Raw genomic sequence first — 21,026 nt, 5'->3', positions numbered from 1 at the left:
AATATATGTCCACCAGTCTCTAAACGAGTGACAGCATGCGCAGCCTCTCCTCTTTCGGGCTTCTCCATATCAACCTGGGCAATTTCAGACAAATTGGACCAAGGATAGGAACATGCATAAGAGCATCCTGACGTAATCGGTGGTTTTAAATATACTCCGCCTCTCGATACGATGTAGGAGCATCGAAAACCTGCATCCCAGGATGGCATAGGAAGAGAAGCTCTGAACATAATAGGACGGGAACTTGCATGAGGAGAGATGTGAACATCAGTAGGGAATTGAAATGTGTTTCCTGCCCTTCCCTAGCATCATTCTTATTCCCTTCCCTCTCCGTTCATTCTTCTTTCCCTTCTTCCATACATGTCCCTAGTCTCCTGGGCAGCTCGTTTTGTTTCACCAAATCCACGTTTCGTGGCAGACACGACAGGTGTGTGAAGATACCAGAACCATGTGGATTGATCAGCCCCGATGCACACCAACCTGATGTACAGATACAATGACTTTCCCGGCCCCTCACACGGCATCAACGGTTTCCGTGGTGTAGCGGTTATCACATCTGCCTAACACGCAGAAGGTCCCCGGTTCGAAACCGGGCGGAAACTTTATTTTGTATATTTTTAAATATATTTTTAAGCACATCTTCTCAGCACACAGAATTTTTGAATCGCAAAAATTGTTTATATTTTTCATGAAGCGAATCGGTGAATTACATGTACATCATTTGGTGATATTTTGATTAAAATATCATTCCGTATAATGGTGCTTTTTGTATGACTACACAATGAAAACACACGTTTTAATTTTCTTTTACCCTGTCTATTTCACCCGCTTGGTTATGTCACAAACTACATGAAGTACATAATTAATATCATTGTGATGTTGTGATTAATTTCATTTGTCCACGACTCTAAACGGGTTACAGGATGTGCCTCTTCTCTTGTTGGCCTCAACGATTATTCAGTTGTTTCACCTACTCCGCGATTCGTGGCGCACATCCTCTTGGGTTATTACCTGCATAATACTGGTGCAGTTTGTATGACAACTATCAAACACACCTTCCTGGTCAATCGCTTGGTGTACGCGGGCCGTAAATGGAGAAATATTTCTTTTATTACCTGTCTCTTTCACCCACATGGGTATACATATGTACCACAACCCAGCATAATACATGATTATGATATTGATAATGTTGTGATTTTTTAAATATATTTGTCCACCAGTCTCTAAACGAGTGACAGCACGCGCAGCCTCTCCTCTTTCGGGCTTCTCCATATCAACCTGGGCAATTTCAGACAAATTTGACCAAGAATAGGAACATGCATAAGAGCATCATGACGTAATGGGTGGTTTTAAATATACTCCGCCTCTCGATACGATGTAGGAGCATCGAAAACCTGCATCTCAGGATGGCATAAGAAGAGAAGCTCTGAACATAATAGGACGGGAACTTGCATGAGGAGAGATGTGAACATCAGTAGGGAATCGAAATGTGTTTCCTGCCCTTCCCATCATCATTCTTATTCCCTTCCCTCTCCGTTCATTCTTCTTTCCCTTCTTCCATACATGACCCTAGTCTCCTGGGCAACTCGTTTTGTTTCGCGAAATCCACGTTTCGTGGCAGACACGACAGGTGTGTGAAGATACCAGAACCATGTGGATCAATCAGCCCCGATGCACACCAACCTGATGTACAGATACAATGACTTTCCCGGCCCCTCGAACGGCATCAACGGTTTCCGTGGTGTAGTGGTTATCACATCTGCCTAACACGCAGAAGGTCCCCGGTTCGAAACCGGGCGGAAACTTTATTTTGTATATTTTTAAATATATTTTTAAGCACATCTTCTCAGCACACAGAATTTTTGAATCGCAAAAATTGTTTATATTTTTCATGAAGCGAATCGGTGAATTACATGTACATCATTTGGTGATATTTTGATTAAAATATCATTCCGTATAATGGTGCTTTTTGTATGACTACACAATGAAAACACACGTTTTAATTTTCTTTTACCCTGTCTATTTCACCCGCTTGGTTATGTCACAAACTACATGAAGTACATAATTAATATCATTGTGATGTTGTGATTAATTTCATTTGTCCACGACTCTAAACGGGTTACAGGATGTGCCTCTTCTCTTGTTGGCCTCAACGATTATTCAGTTGTTTCACCTACTCCGCGATTCGTGGCGCACATCCTCTTGGGTTATTACCTGCATAATACTGGTGCAGTTTGTATGACAACTATCAAACACACCTTCCTGGTCAATCGCTTGGTGTACGCGGGCCGTAAATGGAGAAATATTTCTTTTATTACCTGTCTCTTTCACCCACATGGGTATACATATGTACCACAACCCAGCATAATACATGATTATGATATTGATAATGTTGTGATTTTTTAAATATATTTGTCCACCAGTCTCTAAACGAGTGACAGCACGCGCAGCCTCTCCTCTTTCGGGCTTCTCCATATCAACCTGGGCAATTTCAGACAAATTTGACCAAGAATAGGAACATGCATAAGAGCATCCTGACGTAATGGGTGGTTTTAAATATACTCCGCCTCTCGATACGATGTAGGAGCATCGAAAACCTGCATCTCAGGATGGCATAAGAAGAGAAGCTCTGAACATAATAGGACGGGAACTTGCATGAGGAGAGATGTGAACATCAGTAGGGAATCGAAATGTGTTTCCTGCCCTTCCCATCATCATTCTTATTCCCTTCCCTCTCCGTTCATTCTTCTTTCCCTTCTTCCATACATGACCCTAGTCTCCTGGGCAACTCGTTTTGTTTCGCGAAATCCACGTTTCGTGGCAGACACGACAGGTGTGTGAAGATACCAGAACCATGTGGATCAATCAGCCCCGATGCACACCAACCTGATGTACAGATACAATGACTTTCCCGGCCCCTCGAACGGCATCAACGGTTTCCGTGGTGTAGTGGTTATCACATCTGCCTAACACGCAGAAGGTCCCCGGTTCGAAACCGGGCGGAAACTTTATTTTGTATATTTTTAAGCACATCTTCTTCAGCACACAGAATTTTTGAATCGCAGAAATTGTTTGTATTTTTCATGAAGCGAATCGGTGAATTACATCATTTGGTGATATTTTGATTAAAATATCATTCCGTATAATGGTGCTTTTTGTATGACTACACATTATGAAAACACACGTTTTAATTTTCTTTTCCCAGTCTATTTCACCCACTTGGTTATGTCACAAAGTACATGAAGTACATTATTAATATCATTGTGATGTTGTGATTAATTTCATTTGTCCACTAGACTCTAAACGGGCTACAGGATGTGCCTCTTCTCTTGTTGGCCTCAACGATTATTCAGTTGTTTCACCTACTCCGTGATTCGTGGCGCACATCCTCTTGGGATATTACCTGTATAATACTGGTGCAGTTTGTATGACAACTATCAAACACACCTTCCTGGTCAATCGCTTGGTGTACGCGGGCTGTAAACGGAGAAATATTTCTTTTATTACCTGTCTCTTTCACCCACATGGGTATACATACATATGTAAAGTTCTTGTCTTCCGTGCTTCATTAAATACGACACTGAAGGCTTACCTCCATTATACTCTCTTTATTCACAATAATTCTGTCACATAACTTGCCTGCTCGCCACAGCACTTGCTCGCTTGTCTCACAACTCCGCTTCCGGAGATCACACGGTGTTCCGCTGGACCATCGCTAGTGGCGCCGCCTGGCCGAAACTCTGTACACTGAAACTGGTCCAGCAGATCACCACACATATGCACCACAACCTAACATGAAGCATAATACATGATTATTATATTGATATTGTTGTGATTTTTTAATATATTTGTCCACCAGTCTCTAAACGAGTGACAGCACGCGCAGCCTCTCCACTTTCGGGCTTCTTCATATCAACCTGGGCAATTTCAGACAAATTGGACCAAGGATAGGAACATGCATAAGAGCATCCTGACGTAATCGGTGGTTTTAAATATACTCCGCCTCTCGATACGATGTAGGAGCATCGAAAACCTGCATCTCCGGATGGCATAAGAAGAGAAGCTCTGAACATAATAGGACGGGAACTTGCATGAGGAGAGATGTGAACATCAGTAGGGAATTGAAATGTGTTTCCTGCCCTTCCCATCATCATTCTTATTCCCTTCCCTCTCCGTTCCTTCTTCTTTCCCTTCTTCCATACATGTCCCTAGTCTCCTGGGCAGCTCGTTTTGTTTCACCAAATCCACGTTTCGTGGCAGACACGACAGGTGTGTGAAGATACCAGAACCATGTGGATCGATCAGCCCCGATGCACACCAACCTGATGAACAGATACAATGACTTTCCCGGCCCCTCACACGGCATCAACGGTTTCCGTGGTGTAGCGGTTATCACATCTGCCTAACGCGCAGAAGGTCCCCGGTTCGAAACCGGGCGGAAACTTTATTTTGTATATTTTTAAATATATTTTTAAGCACATCTTCTTCAGCACACAGAATTTTTGAATCGCAAAAATTGTTTATATTTTTCATGAAGCGAATCGGTGAATTACATGTATATCATTTGGTGATATTTTGATTAAAATATCATTCCGTATAATGGTGCTTTTTGTATGACTACACAATGAAAACACACGTTTTAGTTTTCTTTTACCTTGTCTATTTCACCCACTTGGTGATGTCACAAACTACATGAAGTACATAATTAATATCATTGTGATGTTGTGATTAATTTCATTTGTCCGCCACGACTCTAAACGGGTTACAGGATGTGCCTCTTCTCTTGTTGGCCTCAACGATTATTCAGTTGTTTCACCTACTCCGCGATTCGTGGCGCACATCCTCTTGGGATATTACCTGTATAATACTGGTGCAGTTTGTATTACAACTATCAAACACACCTTCCTGGTCAATCGCTTGGTGTACGCGGGCCGTAAATGGAGAAATATTTCTTTTACTAGCATTATACCCGTGGCGCAGGCAGGTTCAAATTGGCTATATCTTGAATAGATTGAATTGCAATGAAAATCTAATGCAATATCAAAGGAGCAATATTGAAGAGGCAAATTAAACAAACCATTTGTCCACAAACTCGGACCTAGCTGTGGCGTGCTGTATGTGTGCATAAAAAGTGTATCAATTGGTCCGATAGAGATGATGAGGCAATGTCAATATGCCTCGTTCCTTAGTCAGCAATATGCCCCTTTTTATACGGAGAAGAAGGAGACCTCAGATAGGCCTTCACATGTCGGCTTCCAAATGTCTCGGGCAAGGCACTTCGTCGACAGGCAAGCTAGAAGTTCAGCATCGTGAGCAGCTCCTTGATAAGGCCATGTCAGGTTCAGCGTGCCTCTTCAGATACATCAAGTATTGAAAGCTGTGGTGAGCACATAAACAGACCATGGTAACCTTCATTTGAAAATTCCTTCATAATCAAGGGCTAGCTCTGACTAAAACAGCACCCATAAACAATAGACCATCAATTTGACCCCAGCTCCTAACTGCGGGAAAACCCAAGTCCAGCAACCAAAGTACCAAAAATACATTTTTGTTTACATTTGAACTGCACACATGCGTTTGTTTACAATTTCATTTCCCGCGAAATCGTGGATTGAGAATAACATTAACCTGGGTTCAGCAGGTCAGCAGGTATACCGGCTGTTCCAATCATCCCCCACAGCCAGCTGTTCAAAAGGTAATGTTATTCACCCCAGAGGGAGTGCAGATAATTGATTAAGCCCCTGCATAATTTAACAGCAATAAGTGGCAAGGAGAATTGACAGTGTCCGATTAAAAATCCCTCATTACTGCTCCACTGAAGTAAATTTTTGAACAAAACCAAGACGTTGCATCAGGGTAAGGTGTCACCACAATTCATGCAAAATTTCAAGGCAATCCAACGCCTCTAAGTGTGACTTTATTCGTCCCCCTTCCAGTATTATTATATAGATTACCTGTCTCTTTCACCCACATGGGTATACATATGTACCACATTCTAAAAGGCCTTAGTCACAGTATATCATTGTTTCTAATACAAAATACATTACGCCTCGTTTTGATCGGAGCGGTCTTGGTATCGTAACCAATGACCGCCTGGGTAGGTATAAAATTCTGAATTTTAGCAGACGAATTATTTTCACCAAGAAGCAACGACTCAGCCCCACAAAACAATGTCAAGAACACGAGATTTTGAAGTATTCCCCGATATATTGGGATTTGTGAAGTAGGGAGGATACCCGAGGACTCTTTCGAGGTCGTCAGTCAGGATTCAGAAGAGGTCAAAGACGAGGAAATGGTAGAAATCGAGCTAGCAGACTGGGAATTCCCTTGCTGCGTGACGTCATCTTCACAAGCAACAATATGGCGGAGTTCCGGACACCAGGCTGGATCATTCTTTGACGAAAACGGAACATATATACCTTTCAAATCGTATTTAATTTGTTTAATTTTGAAACCTTTTAGAATAGAAATTAATACCTCGCTGTCGGTCATTGGTTGTATAATCAAGACCGCTCGGGTAGACCTCAAATTACGTCCAAAACCCTCGGCGAAGCGCCTCGGGTTTTGGACTGCATTTTCGGTCTACCCGAGCGGTCTTGATTATACAACCAATGACCGCCAGCTCGGTATTAATTCCTTAAACCAAGTGGGTGAAATAGACAGGGTAAAAGAAAATTAAAACGTGTGTTTTCATTGTGTAGTCACACAAAAAGCACCATTATACGGAATGATATTTTAATCAAAATATCACCAAATGATGTACTTCACCGATTCGCTTCATGAAAAACATAAACAATTGTTGCGATTCAAAAATTCTGTGTGCTGAAGAAGATGTGCTTAAAAATATGTTAAAAAATATACAAAATAAAGTTTCCGCCCGGTTTCGAACCGGGGACCTTCTGCGTGTTAGGCAGATGTGATAACCACTACACCACGGAAACCGTTGATGCCGTTTGAGGGGCCAGGAAGGCCATTGTATCTGTACATCAGGTTGGTGTGCATCGGGGCTGATAGATCCACATTGTTCTGGTATCGTCACACACCTGTCGTGTCTGCCACGAAACGTGGATTTGGTGAAACAAAACGACGTAGATACAGGGCTGCCCAGGAGACTAGGGTCATGTAAGGAAGAAGGGAAAGAAGAATGAACGGAGAGGGAAGGGAATAAGAATGATGATGGGAAGGGCAGGAAACACATTTCAATTCCCTACTGATGTTCACATCTCTCCTCATGCAAGTTCCCGTCCTATTATGTTCAGAGCTTCTCTTCTTATGCCATCCTGAGATGCAGGTTTTCGATGCTCCTACATCGTATCGAGAGGCGGAGTATATTTACCACCGATTACGTCAGGATGCTCTTATGCATGTTCCTATCCTTGGTCCAATTTGTCTGAAATTGCCCAGGTTGATATGGAGAAGCCCGAAAGAGGAGAGGCTGCGCGTGCTGTCACTCGTTTAGAGACTGGTGGACATATATTTAAAAAATCACAACCACAGTGGAACCCCGGTAACACGACCACGCATGGGACCGTGGTCGGAGTGGTCGTGTTACCGGGGTGGTCGTGTTAGCGGGGTTGGGAATCCCCAGACGAAATACCTGATTATTTTTCCCGCCGAAATTGCCGACTGCATGGCGTGTGTACGCTGTACTACCATAGCAACGCTGCCTGATTGAGATGATGCACGCTCTAAAGTTTTGTTATCATGCCTCGCAAGAACAGTTCGTCGATAAAATTACATGTTACATTCTCAGAATGAGTTAGAAAAGGTAATTTTGTAACTCATTTTATCCACAAAGTTTCATTATCTGGCCGACGTGACGCATTTGCGGGCAATTTGGTGAATCATCCTCCATGTACCCGACTGTTTGTGACGATTGAAGTAAACTTGTCGTATGATTCCACGTGAATGATGAGTTGAGTAATGCTACAGTTTTAATCAAATCTATTTTCAGTCAAAATATTTAAAGAAATATAAAATGATACTGTAGTAAATCAACCAAGTTCTCCATATCATAAAACATTCAAACGTCTCGCAAGCTTGTTATTGTCATAAGTGTGGTCTTCAAACTACCCGCCGTTTATTATAAGTTCATATGCAAATCACGCAAATCACATGATTTTGCTGCTGCTGAGTGCGCATGTCTGGTACTGAACTGGATCAGTAATGAAAACAAACCATGAAAATGAAAACGTTAGAAAAGGAAAGTTTATTTATTCATTTACACTTATACAATTGATCATACCTGCAAAATCACATTGTATTTTTTGTTTTCATATGTATTCCCATGGCCATTGTCCCCGTCTCAACAAAGCTTGGCAGCGAGGTGCTAATTACTATGCCGCGGTCGCGACCGATTACGGCAATTAGGCCTGGTGGTCGGGTTAGCGGGGTTGATTTTCAGTTTGGGACCGGCCAAGCCAGTGGTCGCGGTCGGGGTACCGGGGTGGTCGTCTTAGCGGGGGTCTCTTAATGGTAATTAGAGAGGAAACCATTCGGGACCGGAGAATCGTGGTCGCGTTAGCGGGGTGGTCGCGTTACTGAGGTGGTCGCCAACCGGGGTTCCACTGCATATCAATATCATAATCATGTATTATGCTTCATGTAAGGTTTAAGGAATTAATACCGAGCTGGCGGTCATTGGTTGTATAATCAAGACCGCTCGGGTAGACCGAAAATGCAGTCCAAAACCCGAGGCGCTTCGCCGAGGGTTTTGGACGTAATTTGAGGTCTACCCGAGCGGTCTTGATTATACAACCAATGACCGACAGCGAGGTATTAATTTCTATTCTAAAAGGTTTCAAAATTAAACAAATTAAATACGATTTGAAAGGTATATATGTTCCGTTTTCGTCAATGAATGATCCAGCCTGGTGTCCGGAACTCCGCCATATTGTTGCTTGTGAAGATGACGTCACGCAGCAAGGGAATTCCCAGTCTGCTAGCTCGATTTCTACCATTTCCTCGTCTTTGACCTCTTCTGAATCCTGACTGACGACCTCGAAAGAGTCCTCGGGTATCCTCCCTACTTCACAAATCCCAATATATCGGGGAATACTTCAAAATCTCGTGTTCTTGACATTGTTTTGTGGGGCTGAGTCGTTGCTTCTTGGTGAAAATAATTCGTCTGCTAAAATTCAGAATTTTATACCTACCCAGGCGGTCATTGGTTACGATACCAAGACCGCTCCGATCAAAACGAGGCGTAATGTATTTTGTATTAGAAACAATGATATACTGTGACTAAGGCCTTTTAGAATATATCACAAACTACATGAAGTACATAATTAATATCATTGTGATGTTGTGATTAATTTCATTTGTCCACTAGACTCTAAACGGGCTACAGGATGTGCCTCTTCTCTTGTTGGCCTCAACGATTATTTTGTTTCACCTAGTACTACGCGATTCGTGGCGCACATCCTCTGGGGATATTACCTGTATAATACTGGTGCAGTTTGTATGACAACTATCAAACACACACCTTCCTGGTCAATCGCTTGGTGTACGCGGGCCGTAGATGAAATATTTCTTTTATTACCTGTCTCTTTCACCCACATGGGTATACATATGTACCACAACCTTACATGAAGCATAATACATGATTATGATATTGATATTGTTGTGATTTCTTTAATATATTTGTCCACCAGTCTCTAAACGAGTGACACCACGCGCAGCCTCTCCACTTTCGGGCTTCTCCATATCAACCTGGGCAATTTCAGACAAATTGGACCAAGGATAGAAACATGCATAAGAGCATCCTGACGTAATGGGTGGTTTTAAATATACTCCGCCTCTCGATACGATGTAGGAGCATCGAAAACCTGCATCTCAGGATGGCATAAGAAGAGAAGCTCTGAACATAATAGGACGGGAACTTGCATGAGGAGAGATGTGAACATCAGTAGGGAATTGAAATGTGTTTCCTGCCCTTCCCATCATCATTCTTATTCCCTTCCCTCTCCGTTCATTCTTCTTTCCCTTCTTCCATACATGTCCCTAGTCTCCTGGGCAGCCCTGTATCTACGTCGTTTTGTTTCACCAAATCCACGTTTCGTGGCAGACACGACAGGTGTGTGAAGATACCAGAACCATGTGGATCGATCAGCCCCGATGCACACCAACCTGATTTACAGATACAATGACTTTCACGGCCCCTCAAACGGCATCAACGGTTTCCGTGTTGTAGTGGTTATCACATCTGCCTCACACGCAGAAGGTTCGAAACCGGGCGGAAACTTTATTTTGTATATTTTTTAATATATTTTTAAGCACATCTTCTGCAGCACACAGAATTTTTGAATCGCAACAATTGTTTATGTTTTTCATGAAGCGAATCGGTGAAGTACATCATTTGGTGATATTTTGTTTAATATCTCATTCCGTATGAAAACACACCTTCCCGATCGTTCGTTTAGTCTACTGGTCGTGAATGGAGAAATTTTCTTTTATTACCCTGTCTATTTCACCCACATGGTTATGTCACAAATTACATGAAGCATATACATAATGATTATAATGATATTGTTGTGATTTCTTAAATATATTTGTCCGCCAGACTGTAAACGAGTGACAGGACATGCCTCTCCTCTTTCGGGCTTGCGCTCCTCCATATCAACCTGGGCAATTTCAGACGAATTGTACCAAGGATGGGAACATTAATAAGAGAAACTCTGAACATAATAGGACGGGAACTTGCATAGGAAGCGATTGCACGAGAATAGAGGACATGTATGGCGTAGGAGGGACGGGAACATGTATAAGAAGAGAATGTGAACATCAATAGGGAATTGACATTTGTTTACTTCCCTCCCCTTCCCATCTTTATTCTTATTCCCTTCCCTCTCCGTTCATTCTTCTTTCCCTTCTTCCGTACATGTCCCTAGTCTCCTGCGCAGCCCCATAACTTCGTCGTTTTGTTTTACCAACTTCACGTTTTGTGGTGCACATCACAGGTGTGTGAAGAAACCATAACCATCGATCGATCAGACCCGATGCATAGGCCCTACAGATATCATAGTCTTGCCGACCCCAACGTCAACGTGAACGGTTTCCGTGGTGTAGTGGTTATCACATCTGCCTTACACGCAGAAGGTCCCCGGTTCGAAACCGGGCGGAAACTGCGTTTTGTATACTTAATGTATCTTTTAAGCACATCCTCTTCAGCACATGGAATATTTGAGTCGCATCAAATGTTTATATTTTTCATCAAGTGAATCAGTGCATCATTTGGTGATATTTTGATTAAAATATCATTCCGTATAATGGTGCTTTTTGTATGACAACACAATGAAAACACACGTTTAGTCTACTGGTCGCGAATGGCAATTTGTCTTTATTACCCTGTCTATTTCACCCACATGGTTATGTCACAAACTACATGAAGTACATAATTAATATCATGGTGATGTTGCGATTAATTTCATTTGTCCACCATGACTCTAAACGGGTTACAGGATGTGCCTCTTCTCTTGTTGGCCTCAACGATTATTTTGCTCCGATACACACCAACCTGATGTACAGATACAATGATTTTCCCGGCCCTTACAACGGCATCAACGGTTTCCGTGGTGTAGTGGTTATCACATCTGCCTAACACGCAGAAGGTCCGTTTCGAAACCGGGCGGAAACTTTGTTTTGTATATTTTGTTTATTTTTTAAGCACAGCTTCTTCTGCATACGGAATTTTACGCAACAATTGTTTATGTTATGCATGAATTGAATTGGTGAAGTAGATCATTTGGTGATATTTTAAGGTTTAATGTCATTGCGTATTGGTGTATGACAATACAATGAAAACACACCTTCCAGGTCAAACGTTTAGTCTAATGGTCGTGAATGGAGAAATTTTCTTTTATTACCCTGTCTATTTCACCCACATGGTTATGTCATATCCTTCCCAAAAGTTCGCCAGGGGTTTAAATAGCACGACGTGAAAGCTGCGCTATTTGAGGCAGTCCAATTTGGTTGACGCAATGGACTGCCCAGGGAGTCCACGAATTAAGTGAGGCACACAGTTGAAAAATATTACAGATATAGCTTCTTTTGTGATATATGTGTCTAGGGTTATGTTTGTTTTGTGTGCGTTTTGCGATATGGGGACTGTGACTGATCGCTAATCGATCGATCTGTTGAATCGAACATCAAAACTAGCATGTGCCGCACGGGACCTAACGGTGGATGGAAGAGAGAATATACCCATCTAGCTGCTTTGAGAATGAACAATCGTTATTCAGACTATACAAGGCGTTTCTGACGATTTTGGATGGCTATGAATGCAATGTAGAACCTGAAAATAAATATATAAAAATATAAGGATTCTGGATAATTATTAATCACAACATTGACGTGGATGGCTTTAATAGAGAAAAAGTATTGTTGTTACAGTTGTACCGTTTTCCTCTTTCCTTCTCCATATACATGTTTTCTCTTTTTTCTGCCCGCATCAAAACAAGCCACAGCTCAACGCATTATAGCAACTACTGACATGCGAAAGTGGTGCGTAGTGAGAAATGATACTTATGACAAGTACTGTATAAACCCTGTCTATACAAAAAAATATAGGTTACACTTATGGGCATCAATAGTAATGGCCATTGACAGAAAACGATCCACAAACGCGTCAGAAGCAATAGCTTCGTTGAAGGCGACGTAACGTAGCGAGGCCAGAGGGAGTTTTCGCCAATCCCTCGAAACGTCCACGTGAACGCCTATCCCATTGTTCGACTTCGTTATCAGGAGTCAAACAATGAAATTGGCGTTCACGTTGGCGTTTCGGGGGATTGGCGAAAACTCCCGACCGGCCTTCATCGAACCAGATGAGGGAACCGGACTGCAGTGAATTCACATCAGAATTGTGACCCGCTCTACCAAAACTAGGCGCTTGTCGCATCTGAACTTGACAGGTTGATACGGACTTGTTGTTCATTTCCCTATTGTAGACCTTTTGTTGAATGTGACCAAATCAGTTTGTAATAGATTTCACAAAAGGTCAACAATAGGGAAATGAACAACAAGTCCGTATCAACCTGTCAAGTTCAGATGCGACAAGCGCCTTGTTTTGGTAGAGCGAGTCACAGATATGGTCCACGTTTTGGACCAGAACAGACAAACACTGGTAAGCATTTACACAAGAAGGTGGCACCACCAGACCCATCCGCACCGAGTCTCGTGAAAATCGGCCCTTTAATGTGAAGAATACGCATTTGAGCATGACAGTTGCCGAGAGTGCAGCTGACGCAAATGTTGCGCGTATAGGCAGTGATGTTATCTCTGACCAACACTGTATACAGATACTTACAAAATGATGATAAGACCAGCGAAGCCTGATATGGCACCAACAACGAATATGAACCCAGTCATGAAAAAGAGTGTTTTCTGATAGATGAGGTTCATTACAATGGAACTGACGATGTTGTTCAAGGCTTCGACGCTGGCCACACCGGCTCCCATAGTACCTGCAAGACGCACGAAAAAGAAAACAATTTACAATAAAGTACATTTGTAGAAGCAATTTCTCATACGAGCGTGAATAGTTTTGATTTTTATTGTGAGATGGAAGAAACCCCTATCAACAACTTCGTTTACCTTAATCTGACCTGCCTGTAGCATCGCTTTAAATCTATGGATAGATTTGGAGAACCTCGAGTGGTCTGGTTGCGTAGAGTAGCAACATTCACGTCTTCGTCTTCAACAAGCAGACAAGACTGACTTTCACCAGAAGTCAGTGCTATCGCTAAATACTCGGCGGCTCGGGTCTTCGTTGTACTAAAAGGGTTGAACACGGTGTAGCCCCCCCCCCCCCCCGGGAAAATGTTTCCTTTCCTATTGTATAACTACGGATTAAGGTATCGTTGATAGACACACATGACATTCAATACCTCAATGATTAAAAGCGCCAATCTACATGTACATGTACATGTAGAACATGCTGTCCCCGTGACTCTTCTTCTTCTTCTTCTTCTTCAGCGTTCAACCTGCCTAAGTAAAACTATAACCTCAGTCCTGTGGCGGAGATGAAGCGGCTTGTCGCCCGAAGGTCCGGCTGTGTTCCCCACAGCTTTTCTTCGACCTTCGTGTCTTTAGGCCAGAATCTATCTCGTAACCCGTGACTCTCGATCCCAGGATATTTAAGATGTTACACCCGAGATTATAGATATGGGAATGAAAGATATACATGTACGTGTAAATTATGTACATTGTAGTTTGATACAAACCTTGTTCGTCGACAGTGACTAGCCTGGAGATCATACTTTTGCACATCGGGATTGGGAGTGCAATGAAAACACTCGCAATCACCACTGAAAATATATCAAAATAGAAATACAGGCCTCAGACGTTTTCATACATGCAGAATTATGGATGTAGACATGTCTAGAGGAGGCGTCTGGAGAAGGAGGGTGTGACAAGAAAACACTGAAAAGGGTCAACAAGTGGAAAATGAGACCAAAGGGGAGACGTATGGATATCGGAGGGCAGAAGCATGTATATATGGAAGGAGTGAGGGAATATAGGTGGACATCCGTTGCGGGGACACCAGGGAAAGCGCAGAAGGTGTAAGGGAGGTAAAATGTGTAGGCTTCGGGGGACCAGACAACGTATGGAGAAAGACAGGTAGCAAAATGTAATTAACAACGGTAGACGGGGACATTGTTATTATGTAGAAGAAGGGACGGGAGATGCATGGGCAACGGGGAACGGGTAACATAAACATGGATGGTGTGGGCATTTGTGGAGAACGGGGGACGGGAAAACGCAGAGAAAAGGAGGATGAAGTAGGTATGGGAAAATGGGACCAGCGTATGGAGACGCTCAGCTCTCAACTCAAAATTTTGATACATTAAGGGGAAACCCGCCGGGAACCACATGTATGCAGAACGAAGGGAAATTATATGAATGGGGTGAATTTTACAGCAAAATATGTAACATGTTTGGAGAAGGAAGGACGTGACTTACCCATGTACATCATTAGATCTGTCTCTGCAAATGCATTCGTGAGAGAACTGGCCATAATTGAGAGGGTACCAATGGCGGCAATCCACATTTCAGAAAGACGGCATAGCTTGAAGAACTTCAGGCTAGCTATGCCTCCAAGTTGGACAGCAGCGTTGCTGGCTGCGGCGAAGACACCAATTTTATCTGGGCCCCAGCAAAACGGTATATTCATAGTAAAGAGTACAATCATGGTGGCACGACTGATCAAGGGAATGGAACAGAAGACAGATATGATCAACAACAACCCGACTTTCACGTTTCGTCTGTCCTCACTTTCCGTGAAAGCGCGGATTGTTGCTCCTAACGACCTGACTATGCTAAAGTCTGTGATCCTGTACCGAATGCTACGATCCGCGCCAATAGTTTCTGGCACTAGGAATATAACGTAGACTAGATTAACCACTAAGATGGCACATAAGGTTATGTAAGGATAGAGAAAACCTGTTGCTTTTATGAAATATCCCAAGCCGAGTTGAGATGTCGCCATGGCGAATGCTAACATAGATTGTGCAATTGTCATCCTCATGCCTCGCGTGTCCTTAGTCGTCTGGTCTGCAATATAGGCGAGCACAATCATAATCATGGTCTCAAAACCTCCACACAGGCCCTCTAGGACTTGACCAAATAGTAAACACCAGACTGGTAGATTAAAATATATTACAAAGGCATTGAATGTGAACTTTATAACTGCAGCAGCACTTGGTAAAATCATGATGATACGTCTCCCAGCCACGTCCGAGTATGGTCCGTATACTAGGGTAGTGAATATGGAAATTACAGAGCACGTGACTTGCAAATACATCATCCATTGCGATGTCTCCTCTTGGACGGCTTGGGTTGCAATAAAATAGGGATCTGAATGGTTCACCGACATGCAAGGAGTCGTTTCGTTGCTATCAATGGTTCCGTTTAAAATTGGATACTGAAGCTTGAACCTTGCGTAGAGATACTGCTCAATAACTGGTGCGCTGCCGGAGAGAGCCAATGCGTACATAAACAATACCGGTTCAACTATCACCGCCCTCTTGCATCGCGCCTTGACTCGTCGTCCCTTCATTTTCAGCAGATGATCGACAAGGACCGCTTCTTCATGGCACTCTGCAATAGAATTTATAAACCGTTTAATACGAAACTTCCTAGCATTCGGGTTGTGACATTGTCCTCAAAAACGGGTTTGGGATTAAAGGAAATTGTTATCTAACACCACGGAATCTTTTTATGTAACAATATAATGGCAAATTTTTGCATGCCGAGAAAAGCTGATATGACAGGTATCTGAAGTTCCCATGTGGGGGCCAGGAAGTAAACGATTCTATTGTAGGATTATCATTGTTCTGCTGTTCATCTGGCAATAAATCCCTGAAAATCTCTTGAACAATATAATAGGACTAATACTCCTGCAGGGTAGACTAAATTTACTTTCACACCAGGACGATGACCTGTAGCTTTTAAATCAGACAAGGATCAGAAAATGGACGCATCTGGCAATAAATCCCTGAAAATATCTGGAACAATAGAATCGGAGTATTACTCCAGGTGGACAAAATTTACTTTCACACCAGGAAGATGACCTATAGCCTTTGAATCAAACGGACGGAGCTGGCAAACGGCAGGGTTAGTGATGATAATCATAATCCCACTTACTCATTCATTATAGAAGCATACAGTGTACTTAGTAATTCTCATTAAAACGTTCTGAAGGAAACTCTGCTCCATTTTATGATGACATGAGACGAGACTTGCCCCATTATACACCTTTCCAGAAATGGGGCGCTGAGTGTCCGAAATAGTGATGTCATAAGGGGAAACTAGGCCTTATGGTGGAGGGACAATGGAGATAGTCATGGTTGACCGACACACTTGAATGCCATTAATGACGGACAAGGGGGAAAAAGTTAGTTCCAATGCAAGCCACCAATTGTGACCCGCTCTACCAAAACTAGGCGCTTGTCGCATCTGAACTTGACAGGTTGATACGGACTTGTTGTTCATTTCCCTATTGTAGACCTTTGGTGAAATGTAACCAAATTAGTTTGTAATAGATTTCACAAAAGGTCTACAATAGGGAAATGAACAACAAGTCCGTATCAACCTGTCAAGTTCAGATGCGACAAGCGCCTAGTTTTGGTAGAGCGAGTCACAATTTCGGGAAACATGTATAGCACTGATGTAGGCTAAGCTTTGTACACACGGACAACATTTTCGGTAACATTTTCGGAAACATCTCGGCAACACACCTGGGCAACAAAAATTTGGCCCTGTATACACATGACAACATTCGACAACATGTTGGGCAACTTGTTATCGAATGTTTCTGAGAAAATGAGGATTTTGGACGGAAATTCATAAACAATGGAAGATTCGAAAAGAAGAAGATGTATTGTCGGGGGCTCTGCCATAATTTTACGTATCCTGATTGAAAGACGGCAAAGAAGACGTAAAGATGAGAAAAGAGTGTGGACAAGACCATGGATATATATGAAAGACCAGCATGGGGCCTACCACTGTCTCCTGTCTACTGTCATCCCATAAACAGGCACAACTTTCCCATACTGCGATAAGTTGTTCCACTTCACTCAATAACCATTCCTTACTGGAGGCTGCTATTTTGACTACATCACATGGCTTCAGGTAGATCATGTGATTTGTGGCCTATTTCTGATTGGATAAAACTCGACAACACTCGGCAACAAAATTGATTTTGTATTATTTCGACAACATTTGAGCAACATTTGGCCAACATGTTACCGAATGTTTCCGAATGTTTCCGAACTGTACACACTGCCAACATTTTCGATAACATCGCACCTGGACAACATGTTGGCCAACATGTTTCCCAAAATGTTGTCAGTGTGTACAGAGTTTAAGCTCCGAGATCGCAACGATGCCCCATTAACCCTAGGTCCTGATAACCGCCGTACAATGTATGGATCTTCATATCTGGGTCAGATATTTCTAAAAATTAAATGTATAGGCTACTCAACTTGAGGTAGCATTTTCACTACTACCCTTCACTGTAATTTTGCAATTTTCACATGATGAGTATAGAAAAACCTTTTTCTGTCTATTGATAGAATTCTTCCTCAGTTTTTTCACTCTTATTATCAACAAAAACTGGCCTAGAAATTTTTAATGAAATCACCAGTATAGTGACAGCAGGTAACCCATTTAGTGACGACCAGGCTGTACCAAAGGAGCACCGCACCCGATCATTTGCCTACTTTCACTTTCAAATAGGGCTCGCCATAGCACAGGGCTTCTTGAATGGATATATAGTGATGCAGCGCAGTGACAGCATTGGAGTTATCGGCTTCCAAGTCACAGCTAAAATCCCAATCATTTTCCCATTCTGACCCGCCTCTATTTTAGCCAAAACATCATCTTATCTTAGTGTCCCCATCTTACCTGTCATGTCAAGGCTTCAAAAATTCATAAACCCTTCAAAGTCGACAGAAAATTGCGATGAAAATATCCACACACGAATCGCGCCATTAAAGTAGTGCCGCGCTGTTGGTTAGCGGTGGGAGTTTTGGCGCGCTTTTTAAAATGGCTTACGCGCTATATCGCCAGTATTCTGGCATCCTGACGTAATCAGTGGTTTTAAATATACTCCGCCTCGATATTTCGTAAAGGATGTAGGAGTATCAAAAACCTGTATCTCACAGGATGGTAATCTGGCGACTCGGCATGACAGACGGACTGCCGAGTATTCTACAGAAACAGAAACCAAAAGCGAAATTTTTGAGTACTTTTTTTATTCCACACACTGGGGGACCCGAAATAAAGCTCTTGATGTAGAAAAAGCACACACTTCATCCCGAGACAACCAGATATTACTATTCCAATAAGTGTTCTTGACGTGCTTTGACAATATTGTATGAAAGTTGAGCGACATTCGTATCTCTCAATAGGATTTAACAAACTTGACTGGCCTTTACTGGAGAGACTTCATTCACAATCATCACAACCGATTGGCCTTTACTGACGATACTTCTGGCACAACCATCACCATTGATTGGCCTCTACTGGAGACAATACATTAACAATCATCACAACTGATTGGCCTTTACTGGAGAGACTTCATTCACAACCATCACAATCTATTGGCCTTTACTGGAGACAATGCATTAACAATCATCACAACTCATCGGCCTTTACTGGAGATACTTCTGGCACAACCGTCACAACTGATTGGCGTTCACTGAGAGACTTCATTCACAACCATCACGCTTGATTGGCCTTTACTGCAGAGACTTCATTCACAACCATCACAATCTATTGGCCTTTACTAGAGAGACCTCTGTCATAGCCATTGCAACTGATTGGTTTTTACTGGAGATACTTCTGTCACAACCATCACAACTGACCAACCTTCACTGGAGACACTTCTGTCACAACCTTCACAACTGATTGGTCTTTACTGGGATACTTCTGTCACAACCATCACAACTGATCAACCTTCACTGGAGATACTTCTGTCACAACTATCACAACTGATCAACCTTCACTGGAGATACTTCTGTCACAACCTTCACAACTGATCAACCTTCACTGGAGATACTTCTGTCACAACCATCACAACGGATCAACCTTCGCTGGAGATACTTCTGTCACAACCTTCACAACTGATTGGTCTTTCCTGGAGATACTTCTGTCACAACCATCACAACTGATTGGTCTTTCCTGGAGATACTTCTGTCACAACCATCACAACTGATCAACCTTCACTGGAGATACTTCTCTCACAACCATCACAACTGATTGGTCTTTCCTAGAGATACTTCTGTCACGACCATCACAACGCATCGACCTTCATTGGAGATACTTCTGTCACAACCTTCACAACTGATTGGTCTTTCCTGGAGATACTTCTGTCACAACCATCAGAACTGATCAACCTTCACTGGAGATACTTCTGTCACAACCTTCACAACTGATTGGTCTTTCCTGGAGATACTTCTGTCACAACCATCACAACTGATCAACCTTCACTGGAGATACTTCTGTCACAACCATCACAACTGATCAACCTTCACTGGAGATACTTCTCTCACAACCATCACAACTGATTGGTCTTTCCTAGAGATACTTCTGTCACAATCATCACAACGGATCAACCTTCACTGGAGATACTTCTGTCACAACCTTCACAACTGATTGGTCTTTCCTGGAGATACTTCTGTCACAACCATCACAACTGATCAACCTTCACTGGAGACACTTCTGTCACAACCATCACAACTGATTGGTCTTTCCTGTGATACTTTTGTCGCAACCTTCACAATTGATTTGCCTTTACTGGGATACTTCTGTCACAACCTTCACAATCTATTGGCCTTTACTAGAGAGACCTCTGTCATAGCAATTACAACTGATTGGTCTTTACTGGGATACAACTGTCACAACCATCACAACTGATCAACCTTCACTGGAGATACTTCTGTCACAACCATCACAACTGATCAACCTTCACTGGAGATACTTCTGTCACAACCATCACAACTGATCAACCTTCACTGGAGACACTTCTGTCACAACCTTCACAACTGATTGGTCTTTACTGGGATACATCTGTCACAACCTTCACAACTGATTGGTCTTTCCTGTGATACTTCTGTCACAACCATCACAACTGATTAGTCAGTCCTGTGATACTTCTGTCACAACCATCACAACTGATCAACCTTCACTGGAGATACTTCTGTCACAACCATCACAACTGATTGGTCTTTCCTAGAGATACTGCTGTCACAACCATCACAACGGATCAACCTTCACTGGAGATACTTCTCTCACAACCATCACAATCTATTTTCCATTACTAGAGAAACCTCTGTCACAACCATTGCAACTAAATCGGCCTTTACTGAAGACACAACTGTCACAGCCATCATAATTGACCAACCTTTACTGGAGACACTTCTGTCACAGCCATCATAATTGACCCACCTTTACTGGAGACACTTCTGTCATAAACCATTACCACTGGTTCGCCTTAAACAGAGATCTTTTTCTCACGACCATCATCA

At 42.5% G+C, this 21,026-nt stretch overlaps 1 protein-coding gene and 6 non-coding genes across 7 annotated transcripts; 5 read left to right on the top strand and 2 right to left on the bottom strand.

Annotated features, from left to right (window-relative positions):
- Window positions 1–529: 529 nt before the first annotated feature.
- On the top strand, window positions 530–602 carry Trnav-aac (transfer RNA valine (anticodon AAC)). Its single transcript has one exon. It is a non-coding gene; the product is annotated as a tRNA-Val (tRNA).
- Window positions 603–1,732: 1,130 nt separating this feature from the next.
- Trnav-aac (transfer RNA valine (anticodon AAC)) lies at window positions 1,733–1,805 on the top strand. The gene has a single exon. It is a non-coding gene; the product is annotated as a tRNA-Val (tRNA).
- Window positions 1,806–2,935: 1,130 nt separating this feature from the next.
- Trnav-aac (transfer RNA valine (anticodon AAC)) lies at window positions 2,936–3,008 on the top strand. Its single transcript has one exon. It is a non-coding gene; the product is annotated as a tRNA-Val (tRNA).
- A 1,363-nt stretch (window positions 3,009–4,371) lies between these two features.
- Window positions 4,372–4,444, top strand: Trnav-aac (transfer RNA valine (anticodon AAC)). Its single transcript has one exon. It is a non-coding gene; the product is annotated as a tRNA-Val (tRNA).
- Window positions 4,445–6,868: 2,424 nt separating this feature from the next.
- Window positions 6,869–6,941, bottom strand: Trnav-aac (transfer RNA valine (anticodon AAC)). Its single transcript has one exon. It is a non-coding gene; the product is annotated as a tRNA-Val (tRNA).
- Window positions 6,942–11,052: 4,111 nt separating this feature from the next.
- Trnav-uac (transfer RNA valine (anticodon UAC)) lies at window positions 11,053–11,125 on the top strand. The gene has a single exon. It is a non-coding gene; the product is annotated as a tRNA-Val (tRNA).
- Window positions 11,126–11,213: 88 nt separating this feature from the next.
- Window positions 11,214–18,491, bottom strand: LOC135485697 (lysosomal proton-coupled steroid conjugate and bile acid symporter SLC46A3-like). The gene is made up of 5 exons (XM_064768085.1): window positions 18,403–18,491; window positions 14,959–16,095; window positions 14,220–14,303; window positions 13,304–13,460; window positions 11,214–12,292 (listed from the first exon to the last, which is right to left on the bottom strand). The coding sequence occupies exons 1-5, from the start codon at window positions 18,407–18,409 to the stop codon at window positions 12,241–12,243; spliced, it is 1,437 nt and encodes a 478-aa protein (XP_064624155.1). The 5' UTR covers window positions 18,410–18,491; the 3' UTR covers window positions 11,214–12,240.
- Window positions 18,492–21,026: the final 2,535 nt, after the last annotated feature.

Source organism: Lineus longissimus, chromosome 3 (genome assembly GCF_910592395.1).
Source record: "Lineus longissimus chromosome 3, tnLinLong1.2, whole genome shotgun sequence".
Taxonomy (NCBI): Eukaryota; Metazoa; Nemertea; class Pilidiophora; order Heteronemertea; family Lineidae; genus Lineus; species Lineus longissimus.
This window is presented reverse-complemented; position numbering and strand designations above follow the sequence as displayed.

Coding starts and splice junctions, on each gene's coding strand:
- LOC135485697 (XM_064768085.1), bottom strand. Junction 13,461..14,219: donor AGTCACTGTCGACGAACAAG/GTTTGTATCAAA, acceptor TGCGTCTTGCAG/GTACTATGGGAGCCGGTGTG. Junction 12,293..13,303: donor GCTGGTCTTATCATCATTTT/GTAAGTATCTGT, acceptor ATTTATTTTCAG/GTTCTACATTGCATTCATAG.